The 14,443-nt window shown below is 33.3% G+C and overlaps 2 protein-coding genes across 3 annotated transcripts; both read right to left on the bottom strand.

The window, feature by feature from the left end:
- Window positions 1–232: 232 nt before the first annotated feature.
- On the bottom strand, window positions 233–8,032 carry LOC131603464 (probable DNA primase large subunit). Its single transcript, XM_058875776.1, has 20 exons — window positions 7,733–8,032; window positions 7,433–7,494; window positions 7,234–7,337; window positions 6,826–6,907; window positions 6,685–6,744; window positions 6,500–6,557; window positions 5,986–6,005; window positions 5,015–5,098; window positions 4,854–4,918; window positions 4,689–4,737; window positions 4,570–4,617; window positions 4,382–4,471; window positions 4,168–4,227; window positions 3,354–3,413; window positions 2,910–2,984; window positions 2,643–2,728; window positions 1,749–1,842; window positions 1,556–1,663; window positions 739–799; window positions 233–623 (listed from the first exon to the last, which is right to left on the bottom strand). Exons 1-19 carry the CDS (start codon window positions 7,878–7,880, stop codon window positions 782–784), a joined length of 1,371 nt encoding a protein of 456 aa, XP_058731759.1. The 5' UTR covers window positions 7,881–8,032; the 3' UTR covers window positions 233–623; window positions 739–781.
- Window positions 8,033–11,065: 3,033 nt separating this feature from the next.
- LOC131603465 (15-cis-zeta-carotene isomerase, chloroplastic-like) lies at window positions 11,066–14,132 on the bottom strand. 2 transcript variants are annotated; one of them, XM_058875778.1, is made up of 4 exons: window positions 13,585–13,721; window positions 12,895–13,041; window positions 12,505–12,714; window positions 11,066–12,413 (listed from the first exon to the last, which is right to left on the bottom strand). In XM_058875778.1, the coding sequence occupies exons 1-4, from the start codon at window positions 13,600–13,602 to the stop codon at window positions 12,078–12,080; spliced, it is 711 nt and encodes a 236-aa protein (XP_058731761.1). In that variant the 5' UTR covers window positions 13,603–13,721; the 3' UTR covers window positions 11,066–12,077. The 2 variants fall into 2 exon arrangements, with proteins under 2 accessions (XP_058731761.1, XP_058731760.1); XM_058875777.1 differs by having other exon boundaries at window positions 11,075–12,413; window positions 13,538–14,132.
- Window positions 14,133–14,443: the final 311 nt, after the last annotated feature.

Here is a 14,443-nt window from a genome sequence, read left to right as displayed (position 1 = left end):
GATAAAAAATTCCGTATTCTATCATGGTTTCACATTCAAGGCCTAGTGCGAGCTAAATCCAAAAATGTGACAACTCTCATCAGTCTATCTCTACATATTATAAGCGCTTGAATCTAAAAGTTGGAAAATTGGGGCGCCAAATCTTTTAATCTTCAAACAAGATGAGATTGCTTTAAACGACTGCCTCAGAACAACCTTGTGACTATCAACCACATTAGATATTCTTATATAATTCAGTTTGCAACCAATACTCCAATTAGATTGTCGCTTTCAGGAATGTCTTATTTACATTGTGGGGAACGAATTCTTTCAATGCTAAAATTTTACATGTAGGAAATGAGTCATCCCTTAATAAACATTCAAGAGGTAAAAACCTATCAAAACTTATTGACATTTATGATCCGCGAGATTAACATAAATATCAAGATCGATTCCCTATAATCATATTACATGCAGGCCAGTCTCTACAGAAATGTGAACAATACAGAAGTACAGTATTATCGTGCCAGATTCTCTACTGAAACCTTGTAGGATAATATATAACTTGAATGCCTAATTCCACCTTAGAATCGCTTTGGAAGCTGGTAAAAGATATCACCATCTCTGCATCAGCCGATTAATTGCTACAGGAACCAACACACCCAGATGGTGCAAAAGAAGGATTTAGAAATTAACAATGAGGGAAATGTCATTTCAAGAAAACAGAAGGCACGGAAAAGAGTAGGAAATGAAACTAACCTGTGAATGACTGACCCTGCATCACTCTCCTATAATCAAATATTTAGGTTGAAGTGTCCTTCTGTATTAAAAAATAATATTAATAATGACCATTATCATATTAGGCAGAAAGCAGATATCAGGGTTATTCAGGTCAGCAGAGCCAAAAAAAGTTTTAAATATTTCACCATGATTACAATGTGATGAAGGTCAATTATGAATTTGTTGCAGGGATGCAGTAAGCTGCATAACAGTTACCAACTTTAGTAGCAAATATTCATATTATAGAATTCTTGGGGTTAACAATTTGCATTTATTCCACCCCCTTCTTTTTACCCATGTTATCGTATTGTTGCAAGACATTCAATATATCCAGTTTACGGTTTAGTGTTAGAAGGGAAAAACACAGGGAAAATTTGTCCAAAGCTCTTTAAATGTCTATTACATCTATACATCTGTGTATATGATATTACCTGCCTTCATCTGAGAGACGGCGGCTCTTTAAATGTCAATTTATTATATTTAGAGATCTTGGTTTGCAATATTGTCTGCCTTCAACTATTATCAGAAAAATCGACGAGGGAGTTTACCGGGATCTATCTAGGATATACCCTTAAAAATATTCATATTAGTATGAGGCTTGCTTAAACAAAATCACATTTCATTGTCATCATGAAGAATTGATGTATTTTTTTAAACTCATAGGCATAGTAAGCAGTTTTGAAAATCGCAACATATTTAGCAAGGACAGTCCCTGGCCTACCTAATATTCAATCATGATAACACGATCACATCTGTAATTCACAAGTATTGATTTGAATTCAAGTCTTTAGTCTACCTTAGGGCGCAATATCTTTTGACTGTCACTGAAATATTGATTTGGATGGTTAATCCCAGCATCACATGACACGCCATGAAGAGCTTCAAATGTCAAGGTACATGCTAGCTGCACATACAGTACCCATATTATCAGATATTAAATTCAAATGTTAACTGATAATAGAAGTTCAGCGGGTTATGCTGAGACCTACCTGATAATGTCTATTTCGCACTTTGTTCATGACATCTTCCATTGCTCGACTGTTCACCCCCATTCTGCTGAGAGCAGCTCTTAGATTCTCTTCACTATTAAATTCAAACGGCATCAAATAAATACCATGCCATGACTAGGCAAAAAAATAACATTAAAGAATGAGGCTGAAATAACAGAGCAAGCATCTCAGTGTTATAAAAAATTAGAATAAGTTTATACTCCTTCAATTCTATTTGGGTGGAGCATATTAAAAATTAGAATAAGTTTATACTCTCTTCACCATTGAAATTGATTTATAAAATAAATTTTGAAAAACTAAACAAAACTCTTTTAAATGCGCCCTTACTCTCTGGATTAGAAGCTTAACTCTAATTTAGAAGTTCATAGAACTCCTGTTTATGCATTCTTTCATTTCTTTTTCTGTTTTCCATCATTGTAAGAGCTTGAGGCTTGCCATTTCGGGTCAATTAAAACTTAGTTCACCTTAAATTTTGTTCACATACTGTACATTCTGTTAGACTATATTAGGAGCACTAATATAGTTATTAATAATTTTATTAGTGGCAGTTATGTTTTATTAATTATATGTTTACGTTAAGAATAAATAGGGGAAGATAGGGAAAAGTGGCTTATCTTGGCATTTAACAGGAAAGGAGCCATTTTGGCATTAGGGAAGGTGAAGACACTGGAAATTCTGGATATCATTTTGGCAACATATTTAATTTAATAAATGGAGAGAATTTTAAATTCCTCTTGAATCTTTTCAATGTGACACCAAAAGCCAACAAATTATTTATCAAATAAAATAAAAAATGGAGAAAAATATATCTATTCACATAACAGTTCTGAAAGCTAAACCATCCAATTAACTGCTTAAAGTGCTAAGAGTGACCTGAAGTGTCGATAGGGGCAACCATGATGATCTCCAGCACCGGGAGTTGACGAAATAATTTTAGAACAAGAATAGGGAGTATAATCCTGTAACATGCATCAGAATATTAGTTTTTGAAACTCATCATATGCATGCATAGAAACACACTGGAAATAACTGAGTATTTTCAAATCTGATTTTGAATTGTAAAATAAAATGGCAAAACCAGTCATCTGCAAAAGGAATATACTTGTGACATGCCAAAAATCAGTTAAGTTTAATACTTACAGTTCTCTTCCCTTCCTTTCCATAATTATGGCGAATGGTATATGAATATTCTTTCTCAAACTTCTCCAAACCAACCTACAATCAGATCTTACAATTAATTTATCATTTATGTAATTTATGTAATAATTTGACAAAAATAGAACAGTATATACAAATATTAATACCTACTCAAAGACTATATATACCAAGTTGTCTAGAGAGATATGGGATAGCTTGAATAGACAGATAGATAGATAGGAAGATTAAGAATGATTGAAAAATATTATTTAATAGTGCACATAAATTATTAAAGGCGGAACTAATGTGATTCTCACTGTAACTCAACATTCACAATACAAAATACACACAATCTCGCATGTTTAACTTAAAAGTATGAATGAATAGATTTCAGTTTCTGATATTGTGTACAACCAATAAGAGATCATGTACAACAATCATACTTACCTTCTTAGAGAACTCAGCTCTCCAAAATGCAAGTGCATCTTCCAGGTTCAAACCAACACCCTACTCATTACAGAGGAAAGAACAAAAGATGAGAACAGAGAACACAGAGGGAGGAAAATAATGAACAGTCATTCAGAAGTCTAATTGATTCTCTCTGATCAGTTAATCACGCATATTCAAATTGAAAGTAATAATTATTAATTTATTATTATTATAATTATAATAATAATTAAAAATGAAGAAGTATCAAAATGTTGTACTCTGGCAGTGCTACATATTAGAGCCATACACTGGCAGAATTTGGATATCTGCTAGACCCAGCAGTCATAGCATTAGGATACCACCATAAACTTTTTTTTTTTAATTTAGAGATCTGCACCACAATGCCAAAATGAAACTGCAAATATTTAGACTGTGGGCCTCTCTCTTACTCAATTGAGCAGAGAGAAAATCGATCTTATTTAAAGAAAAAAGTTTTGCAAAAGATAAGTATAACTAGTGATAAGATAAAGATAAACCGAGAAATATATAGATAAAGCTAAGTTTGCTAACTAAATTTACATTTATAATCATTTATGCAGCTAAGATTCTGCATCTACAGAAACCAGTCAAAACGTGGAAAGACATTGACTTGAATTCTCAGAATCAGGGTTTCATGAACAAAAAACAACTATTTCAATGCAAAGACAAAAGAGAGAAATTTTGAAAATCTCAATTAAACCATTAAGATAAGCTGCATCATGCACACTCATGTGTAAAAACATGTGAAATGTCAAGCTACATTTAAAGGTATTTTCAATATGCTCTGACCAACCTTGAGAAAGAGGCCCAGTTGCATCCTCCCACCGTGTTTTAAATGATGGTCCTCTTTCAGCTAATTAAGCGTGGCATAAATCAGAAGTTAATACAGGTGAGACAAAAAAACAATATGAAGCCTAGTTAAAAAAGATAGATGAGTAAAAAAAATTAAATAAACTGATGATTAAGAAACACAATATATGGATCATAGCTTATGACTGATTTCTAACCTTGTCAAACTGGTGACGCATGCACAAAGGAAATGAGGTCTTGGCAAGTTGATCAATGTCCTTTAAAGATATCTCAGCATATTCCCTAGGCTGCAGAGGTTTTCAATCAAAATGACAATTACATTACCGATCCAACATCACATAAACTAATAATAGTGGCAAATGCGCAAAGATACCACATGAATTACCTGTGAAAAATCAGGACCTAGATAACTTGAGCTCAAGGCTTCCACAATCTACATAAAACCCAATCAAGTTCAATTAAAAAGATAATATATACTCAAACAAAGAGCACAGCCACACTTACCGGAGTCAACCTATGCTTCTCCTGGTCTCTGATTGAAGATGTCCATTTTCTGCAACAGTATATAGAAACTCTAAGAATCATAAATTCCATAATTGCATCTGAAGAAAGAAAGTTCTCCAAGAATAACATAAGAACACTAATTGAGATTTAAATGACCAACAAAACCTGTTTGTAAGGATGAGTGTCTTTGACAGCTGACTGCGGAATAGAGTGGCTACAAGTGAAACAACCTGGGAGAGGATCAGAATTGAAACATAATAAGGATTTACTATAACCAATACACTGACATATAAAACAATGAATTGAAAGCAATAACACTAGCCAACCTGATTCATTGCAACATAAGCATGTCCTTGACTTAACAACACTCTACGCCCAGCTACAAGTTCTGGAACATCTTCAAATGGTACCTATATGGGAAGAGAAGATATCCAATTTCATAAAAACTAAGGAAGAAGATTGCAAGATTAAGATGACAGTGAGAATCTATAATTTCCACTCCAGGTATTTTTTTTAAAAGGCCCCTCCCACAAGATTCCACAAGATTATTCAATCTTACATTTATTGTCATGATGGATACATCAAATGGAGTTGCATTATAAGATATGCTTTCAGAAAAAGATGTTGAAAAAGAGATGAAAGTGTGTTGAAAGAATGTATTCTCTCAAACACCCCTCTCAATTAAACAAACTTTTGAAAAACAAAAACAGCCCCAAGGATTAACAGATATCATTCATGGCTGACTTTATAATTACTAACTGATTATCAGACTTATATAGGTAGTTGCATTTTATCCCCCATCCCCCCTATAATCACATGTCTTCACTAACAAGTGGAAAAGTCAGCAATTCGTTTCTATAGGTTGTTTCTTTCATTCAAAACTGGGTTGGCAGCGCAGCAATAAGCATTACAACCTCATTGTCCTAAAAAAACACAACTGGAGGTTTTGAGAGAAGATCTCTCTGTCTCTCTCTCTCTAACACACAAAATTATGGAAATCACAAAAAATATCCAAGGATCAGTAACCAGTTACTAGGTCTTATAACTGCTTTTTATGATAGACCCGAACCTTTCTAAGGTATCTGGTTTCTTTTTTAGGGAGGGGGGTTGTTTGAGTCGGGACCCTATCAAGCACAATCCAAAAAGTTTAATGAACAAGAGTGCCTATCTTGCAAAGCATAAGAAACATCCACTGATTTAGTATTTCTAGAAGAACTGGGGTCATGTTTAAACCAGTCCGTGAATCCATTCATTGGTACAAAAACAAAAAAGTAGAAGGAAAAGATAACACGCGTACCTTGTAAAAGATTGCATCGCCTGCCAAAAAATTAAAAAGCAAAGCAGAAGAGACACATCAGATATAAATTAGTGAAAAGCAGAAGAGAGACACATCAGATATAAATTAGTGAAAAGCAGAAGAGAGACACATCAGATATAAATTAGTGAAAAGCAGGAAATGACTCATAAACTTCAAGAAAAAAGTGGATTCATAGCTTTTGAAAAATAGTAAATCCATGTCCCTCATTAAAATAGCAGCACAGACATATCACTTGTGAAATCCCCAATATATCTTTTACAGAAATTAAATCATGCAACTGCCACCTCACTACCTCAGTACTGGATTGACATACTAAAGGAACCCAACGGAATGAAGCGCCTTAGCCCTTAGGCAGCAGTAACTACTGGTTATTTAAATATTCCTATCCATTCAACCTCTAGCAGGGGAGCTGGAAATCATACGCTGAAAAGAATACGGGATCTCTGCCAATACTGTAAATGATCATTCGTTAAAGAAAACATTGTGTTCCTACCTGTGGGTAAAGGCTGACCCATGGAACGTGCAACTTGTCCCAATTTCTCTTTAATGCTCTGGAAATCAAAATATTCATATTTTAAGACACTCAGCGGTACTTGTTGCTCTAAACTAAATGTTTCTACAATTCACCTCATAGAAACATTAATAATAACACCAATAAAACAAATGGCATGTCATTACCTCAAACTCCATACCGTTAACAGCCTTGCAAGTTATGTCAAATTCGTCCATGATTGCCCTCTGTACACTCATAGGCAAGACACATGATAAATTAGTACCTTACTTGAAGTGAAAAATACATGTAATAAAGTCAGATTCTACCTGAGCTTCGGTAGTTAGAAAACGAAAACGGTAGCGAAAAAGTGCACATTCCATAGAAAGAAACCATTTCCTCAAGTCCTCCCTGGTCATACAGGTAGAAATTCAAGTTATTTAGTATATATTGAATAACTCAGAGATGTTGTTTGGATTTCTTTATGAATATACTATTCTTTCGCAATCTGCTTGAGATTGATCCTGGCATTGGTCTGGAAAATTGTCATTTAGGCTCATAATGCAAATTTGAAATATGTGGATGAGGAATGAACCACTTCCTCTATAAAGTCATTTTTTAGCAAACAACAACATAGGACTAAGGTTAGGTTCACAGAAAAAGTGAATACCTACTTAAAATTGCATGGAACAACTGAAAAATAAAAAACATGTTAAAGAGAAAGATAGAGCTCTTACGTTCTGCAATACACTAAACGTAAAACAAAATGAGATATTATATCCTTGTTCAAAACCTCAGAAGCATGCTGATGTCTCATGTTCGCTTTCCACAGTTCGTTTACCTACGCAATTGTGGTTTACATGAAAATAGTACACAAGAGAAAATCTAATAAATTAATAGACTACTATATTCTTATCGGCAAATCCAGGATTTTACCAATTTTTCCATTTCATCTGGTTTCTTTCCCCGTGACAAACCATCAGAAATTCCCTTCAGAACTGCAATAAGCAATAATATACATCAATGATTAAAATATGCATCATAATTGCAGATTTCAGATCTTCGCTCAAACATTACACTCAAATTACCACAAGCCTAATTAATAACCAGATGTTGCTAGAGTAAACTATTCAAACCCTAGGCACGAAAACAGCGAGCATTGGAAGCATGTTGTTGCGCATAGAACAGATCTATGAAATTTGAAGAAACATAACTCAATTAAAGAAGAAGTACTACCTCGGAGGCGATCGATGGCGAAAGACTCAAAATCTTCGAGTCTGACTTCGAGTGGCGGAGCAGAGCGATAGAGGGGAATAGTTGGAGCAGATGCGGCGTCGTTACTGGAAAACAAGTTTCTGTGACTATGAGGTCGAACAATTTCCATCGCTTTCCCTCTTCTCTTGCGGCGCCGAAGCAAAAGCAGAACGGTGCAATCTCGATCTGTGATGCTGTTTGAGTTGCTTTTCCAGTTTCAGAACCCTCGCGCCAAAATATTGGGGCTGGAGAACAAAATGGCGGGAAAATGATCGTGTTCTCTCTCTCATTTGTTTTTTCCGAAAAAGTATATTTTGAGATAAAGTAATAGCATAATACTTTATGATTCAAAATCAAAATAACAAATAAATAAAATTATTATTTTTATTATTATTTATTTTAAAATATGTTGGAGTCATGTTATTCACTCTATTAAGAGTATTTAAATAAGAAAAAATTTACTAACAAATTGTTAGATGTGGTTTATACTATTTATTTGCCAGTGAAAATATAAAAAATATATATGTGTAAGAGTAAATTATACACTTATCATATTTTTATTGGAAAATAGAACAAACTACACTTAAGAAATTGTATCTAAGTATTCTCCTTTAAATAATAAAAATAATATTTTATATTTTATAAAAAAATTATTACTTTTTGCAAGTGAATTATTTTCATTACATGGCTAACTCGCATTTAAAAGCGTGATAATGAAGCGGAATGGAGATGGAATTGTATATTTTTCGTACTCAAAGTTAAATCTTATTTAATTATATAGTTTTCGCCTTAAATTTAAGTGGAGAATGGAGATAAATAATTGAGCTCAAAATTTGTTCAAAATGAATTTGGATATCCTTGCATTGCTCGCAAGAATCAATTGCTTTAAATTTAAATTGAAATAATTCATTCCTTCAAACTCATAACTAGTCTTGAACTTTAATAAACATTAATAATATACATTGGTAATAATAGATTAAAATGATCCTAAAAAATTTTAAATTTACATTTTAAATATTAAAGTACATTCCAAAATATCAATGTACTGACCCAACAATTAAGATTCTAGATTATCAAGTATATTCTAAAATCAATGGGGTGGGTTAATGGACGGGTTTTTAGTGGATAATAGTGTTCTCATTACTCGTCTCATCTCTATCTTATAAATCAGAAAAATCTGGATAATAGTGTACCGATTTTGTTTTCATGTTTACCCATGTTATTTTCAATGGGCTAAATTACTCACCCTATGGGTGTATATCGGTTGGATAAACCCATAAAATTCTACCAAATAGTCCAAAAAAACAAGTTTGGTCGAGTTATTGGATGAACATGATTTAATTATGATTTATCATATTTATATTGACTTTAAACATATGATTTTATCATATTTATATTGACTTTAATCATTTGAAGTTCAAACATTCATTTGTGCAGATTCGTGAGACATTGAATTATTAGAATATTAGTCATGGTAAAATAATAGTATCCACATACAAAATTTCCGTATAGTATACAAATAATTAGCTACGTGTATGTTATCTTACAGAGATAGTTGTCTTTGTCATTTGTCATGTCTTTCATTTGCTTGCTTCATTTAGTTTGAAGTACAAGTAACCAAACAAATTGTTCTCTATTTTAACTCATGAATCCTCTCGAAGTTTATGAATTAATGAACATAGATAACATTCATATGTGTTTTAGTTTTGCCATGATTATGGGTGTATAAACCAAAAACACGAAATATGCCTTCAATGTACATTGTTTATGATACACATATGTGCGTCATCACTAGCATGGATAACAACAACATTCAAATGACCCTCATATGTTTACTTCAAAAAACCAAAATTGCAGATGTGCTCCTCGTGTATACATAATCTTTAACATAGACTCTTTCAGATTAACTTATAAACATGCAACCATTAGGTATAATGTATCGACTCTCCGAATGGTAGAGTGGTCAAATAATTGACATGTGACAGGAATATGCAAGATGCAAGATACATTGTCTAAAATAATGCTCATCTTACCAATAGACACATGAGATGACAATGTCTCTAAGTGTTATATCTCAACCAAAGTAAACAGAAGTATGTGGTCGATGAATTAAAAATCAATCCTACAAACATCCCTTAGTATGGTTTCTACTATTTGTAGAAACCATAGTTCACATCCCTTAGTATGGTTTCTACTAATATTTATAGAAACCATGATTCATTGGGTTGCATTAGTTGTGATATCTTTTATGATGGCTAATACACTTAAGTGTCTCACGCAATTGAAAAATGTGAATGCTTAAAAAAAAATTATAAATATGATAAAATCAAATGTTTAAAGGCAATATAAATATGATAAATCATAATTAAATATTAAATGTGAAGAGCGACAAGGTCTACATATAGAGACAAAAGTGGCGTGTTTGATGGACCCTTGGAAAATCTCTCAATAGCGAGAGCATGTGCTAGAGTAGATGCACTAGCTCGAGGTCAGCCATGAGATTGAGAACCATGACGATTTGATAATTGTCCCTCAATTGTGTTAAATGTTTGACATTTATCTCTATGTATTGAATCATGTTGTGATAATCTACTATGTTTATACCTTTGTTGTTCATCGGTCCTTTTTCTACAATGATACAATATAAGAAGCAACATCAGACACAAGACAACGATCATGTGCTAGTTTGGACAAATCATACATAATACATACAATAGACAAAGTGATAGTGTTTATTTATATATAAAGCATCATAAAGATTATAAAGTATACAATTGACAAATGCTAGCCTATGTAGAATCAACATTGTACAATTAAAAAAATTTAGCCCATTTATAAACATATAATAGTTTGTACAATTGACAAACTTTGGCTTATATGCTAAAATTAGTCAATATACAAATTTGTATAAATGACAACTTTCTATCATGGACCGTAAGATAACATATGAATGGTGTCTCTAAAAGTTATCCTCTTAATGCACTCGAACTAGAGAGCTTCGACCAGAACATAATCCTAATCCTAGAATCTAACACAATCGCAAATCAAACAACTCCATTGAAGAAGGAATGAAATGATGATAATGTACAATAAACCAAAGCTAAAAAAGAAAGAAATGTGTGTTACTGATGCGAGGAAATGAAGAGATTAAATTCATAGCTTTTTTTTCTTCAAATGCCACACTAGAATGCAAAGAATGTCCATAGTTAATTAATTAAGTGAGATCGAATGAGTTAGGGTTGAGATTGAAAGAGTTTGGAGTAAGGGGTAAGATTGATTACAAAATTGGAAATGTGTTAAAGGCTTGTTTGCAATTTCTAGTTTTTAAAACGTTACTGAATAAAGTGATAGAAGTTTAAACTGTGTTTTATTAACTTATGAATTGAAAGTTGTCATCTAGATGATGTGTCTAGATGTTCTTTTTTAGATAAACTCGTCAAGTCTTTAAGCGAGTGAGATCATATGGTTGATATAAAATCCATCTTTTGAACTATAGGGGTTGGAAAGAGTGCAATGAGCAACTCTTTTTCTTAATTTAGGGCCAAGAATCGGCCAATAGTTTATGGGCCAATATGGATTCATAGTGCTGTTCAAAATTTGTAAACTCCTGCTTCCAATCACAACTCAAGCATGTTTTTTTCTTGGTAGCTCAATAGACCCTATAACACAAACATGTCTTTGAGGATGTATACAATAATAAAAATACAAATATTGTGTTATATTTTAGTGGACAAAATTAATAATAAAAAACCTTCATTCAAATAATTCACTTTTCGATAAACTAAGGTACTTTCCTTTGCAACTTCAACTTCATAAATTAATCCCTGGAATTGACTGAAATTTATCAAGGGACTATATCAAATGGTTAAGAGCTTATACATTTATCATTTATCAGATATATATCAAAATGAAATGAAACACCGAGCTCGAGAAAGAAAAAAAAGAAAAAAAAAGTGAAAAACTCTTACAGCACACTTTACATTCAAGCAAGAGTTACTTCTGTAACAAGTAGGGATAAAAATAGTTCCAAGTCGTCTATAGGGCAGTCTTATATCAGATCATATAACTTTTACAAAACCTACTTAGTTAAAAATAACATGAAAGAAACCACAGACCTCTTGGTCAATTAAAAATGATATATTGGATGTGCACATGATCAACATACACGTATGGATCAGTTAATTTAATGTCAAAAATCACTGCTCAACTGATTTCTGAATCCTTTGTGATGTTTTCACTTTCCTAGTTGATGTGGAAACACTATCCATCCGTATAAGAATACATACAAAGCGCCGCTACCTATAAACATGAGATTTTAAAGTTTAAACTACCAATGAAGCTTGAAACTAGCTGCCCGCATAAGTGGATGTGCAAAATAAGCTCCTAATGTTATGGCAGTGATTGTAAGATATGGTAATCGAATGAACTCTTTGTAGAAATCTTTAGGTAACTTTTGTCTTCCATCAAGTATTGCTGCAAATGGGACAACACTTGTTCTACTCTTAACTATCTCAAAATCTTCCCCGTATCTTTCGGTCAGTTTCCTATCTCCATTCCAAACACCAAATAAATGGTGTGCAATTAAGGCGAACGAAGCCGCAACCGCAACAGAATTTCCGATCCAGACTGTATGACCAAGACACCACATAACCTGCCCAACCATCTTGATAGCAAAACAAAAATTTTATTCAGAGTAAGGTCAAGTGAAAACCGTGAATTCATCGATATATGTAGTTGTTTGGATTTGTTGATACCTGTGGATGTCTAGTTATTCTCATAATTCCAGTTTCGTAGAGATGTAACTTAGGCTTGTCAACTGCGGCAACCTCCAAAAGATTGAAGGTTGATGGATATAGGAAAAAGAAAGAGATGAAGTTAGAAAGCCACACAAGTTGATGAACACCGGGAACGTCTTGGACCTGCCAGAGCTGAAGTCCATCATATCTGTGATTAATAAAATACACCTACATGATAAATTCAAACACGGATGAGGATATTAGTTTAAAATTTTATTCAACTTCCATAGTCCTAATATAAGACTAATGGCCCAAAACAACTAAAGAAATTATATAGTGACAAAACTTAGATGCGGTATCATAAGTATTGAGGATATTGAAGTTTTTCTGCAGAAAAAAAGTACTCACAATCATGGTGAGAGCCAAAGGAAGTGATGTTCCTGCAAAAAGAACACGGTAAGCTCGTTCTCCAATGAGTTTCTCACCGGAGTCACGGAAGCTGGCCAGACCACTATGGACACCCGCAAAGATGAGAACCAGGACTAACATTACCACCTGCGGAGGCAACACTTTAAATGGTCAGTAATGAGTTATGAATCTAAGTCCATTGCAGTTGTAGATTTAAATTGGTTATAGTAATGGATGGAAAAGACAAGTAGACAACTAAGAAACAAAATTTACTAAAAGAAAATAGGTATGCCAAAATCTGCAACACCAACACAACACAAACATAAGACACTTAATAATTGGAGAAAATGAAGTAATTGAATGTAATCACAGTGTCGGTGTAAGACACGGACGCTACTTCAATATGAAGAGTAGGTGCTACATAATTTGAATTTGGTTTTCTTATCTTCTTTTTCAGAATACATTGATCACACATAAAATTGCTAACTACTAAACTTAATCTAAGCATTCTCTTTTCATCAATTTCAAGTACCAACCAGATGAGATATAAAGATGATAAAACAATATTAGAATCTACCCCATTTTTGTTTGTAGAAAACAATCATTCAAACCAACAAAAAATTAAAAAATAAAAATTAATCACCTCATGGCTATCAGAAATTCCTGAAATGGTATCAACAAAAACCTTACCAAACCCAGTTGAATCATCAATCCAGATCAAGTTAAGAATAAACAAGACCACTCCCAATATCGCAGTGAAGTAAACCCAAGACGAAAGTTTCTGTTTTTCAAGGTCAAAAGTTGCAGCGTCCTCGCCCACCAAGCCAGAATCATCTCTGACTTCAGTAGCATGTTCTTCGGAAGAAACACGTGCAACTAGTTTCCGAGAGAAAAGGAGTGGCTTTGAAGGGGAAAAATTCAGTTTTGATTTGGAGTATGAAGAAGAAGATGAAAAGGAATAAAGGGGTCGATGATGAAGGTGTGATTTGTTAGTGTGGGAATTTTGGTGGAGTTTGGAAGAGAAAGAGGTGGAGAAGACAAGAGGTGTTGAAGCCATGTTGTTTGTTAGGACTTCACACATTCAGAGTGAATCCAACAAAGAAACCCAATTGTTCCATATAATATGTAAAGAATCGTGAGTGTGTGTGTGTGTTGAGGTTGGAAGAGAGTATCTGAAGAGTGTTATGCTCGAGGGTTGGTGTTTTGGACTGGAACGGTGATGGAAACACGGAAATGGACAATGCTTTGTCATTTTCTTGGCCAATAGGAGTGTGTTTGTTAATGTTTATGTTGGACTACACGTGGAGTCAGGTAATTGAACAAAATTAATTAATCTAAAATACATTTAGAAAAATATATAAATTAAAATATTTTTCAATTGTATTTACTCTCATGCTCAAAACGTTATCATATATGTTCTATCAAATTTTGTTAAAGCATCGATAAATTTGTTTATCACGAACATCAAATCTTTTATATTGGAGTTCTTGAAAATCAACATTAGAATCATTCGACAATGTTGTCCACCATACTTGGATCGTTCATCTTC

This window comes from Vicia villosa, linkage group LG5 (assembly GCF_029867415.1).
Source record: "Vicia villosa cultivar HV-30 ecotype Madison, WI linkage group LG5, Vvil1.0, whole genome shotgun sequence".
NCBI lineage: Eukaryota > Viridiplantae > Streptophyta > Magnoliopsida > Fabales > Fabaceae > Vicia > Vicia villosa.
Note: the sequence above shows the minus strand (reverse complement) of the source record. Positions and strands in the feature narration are given on the sequence as shown.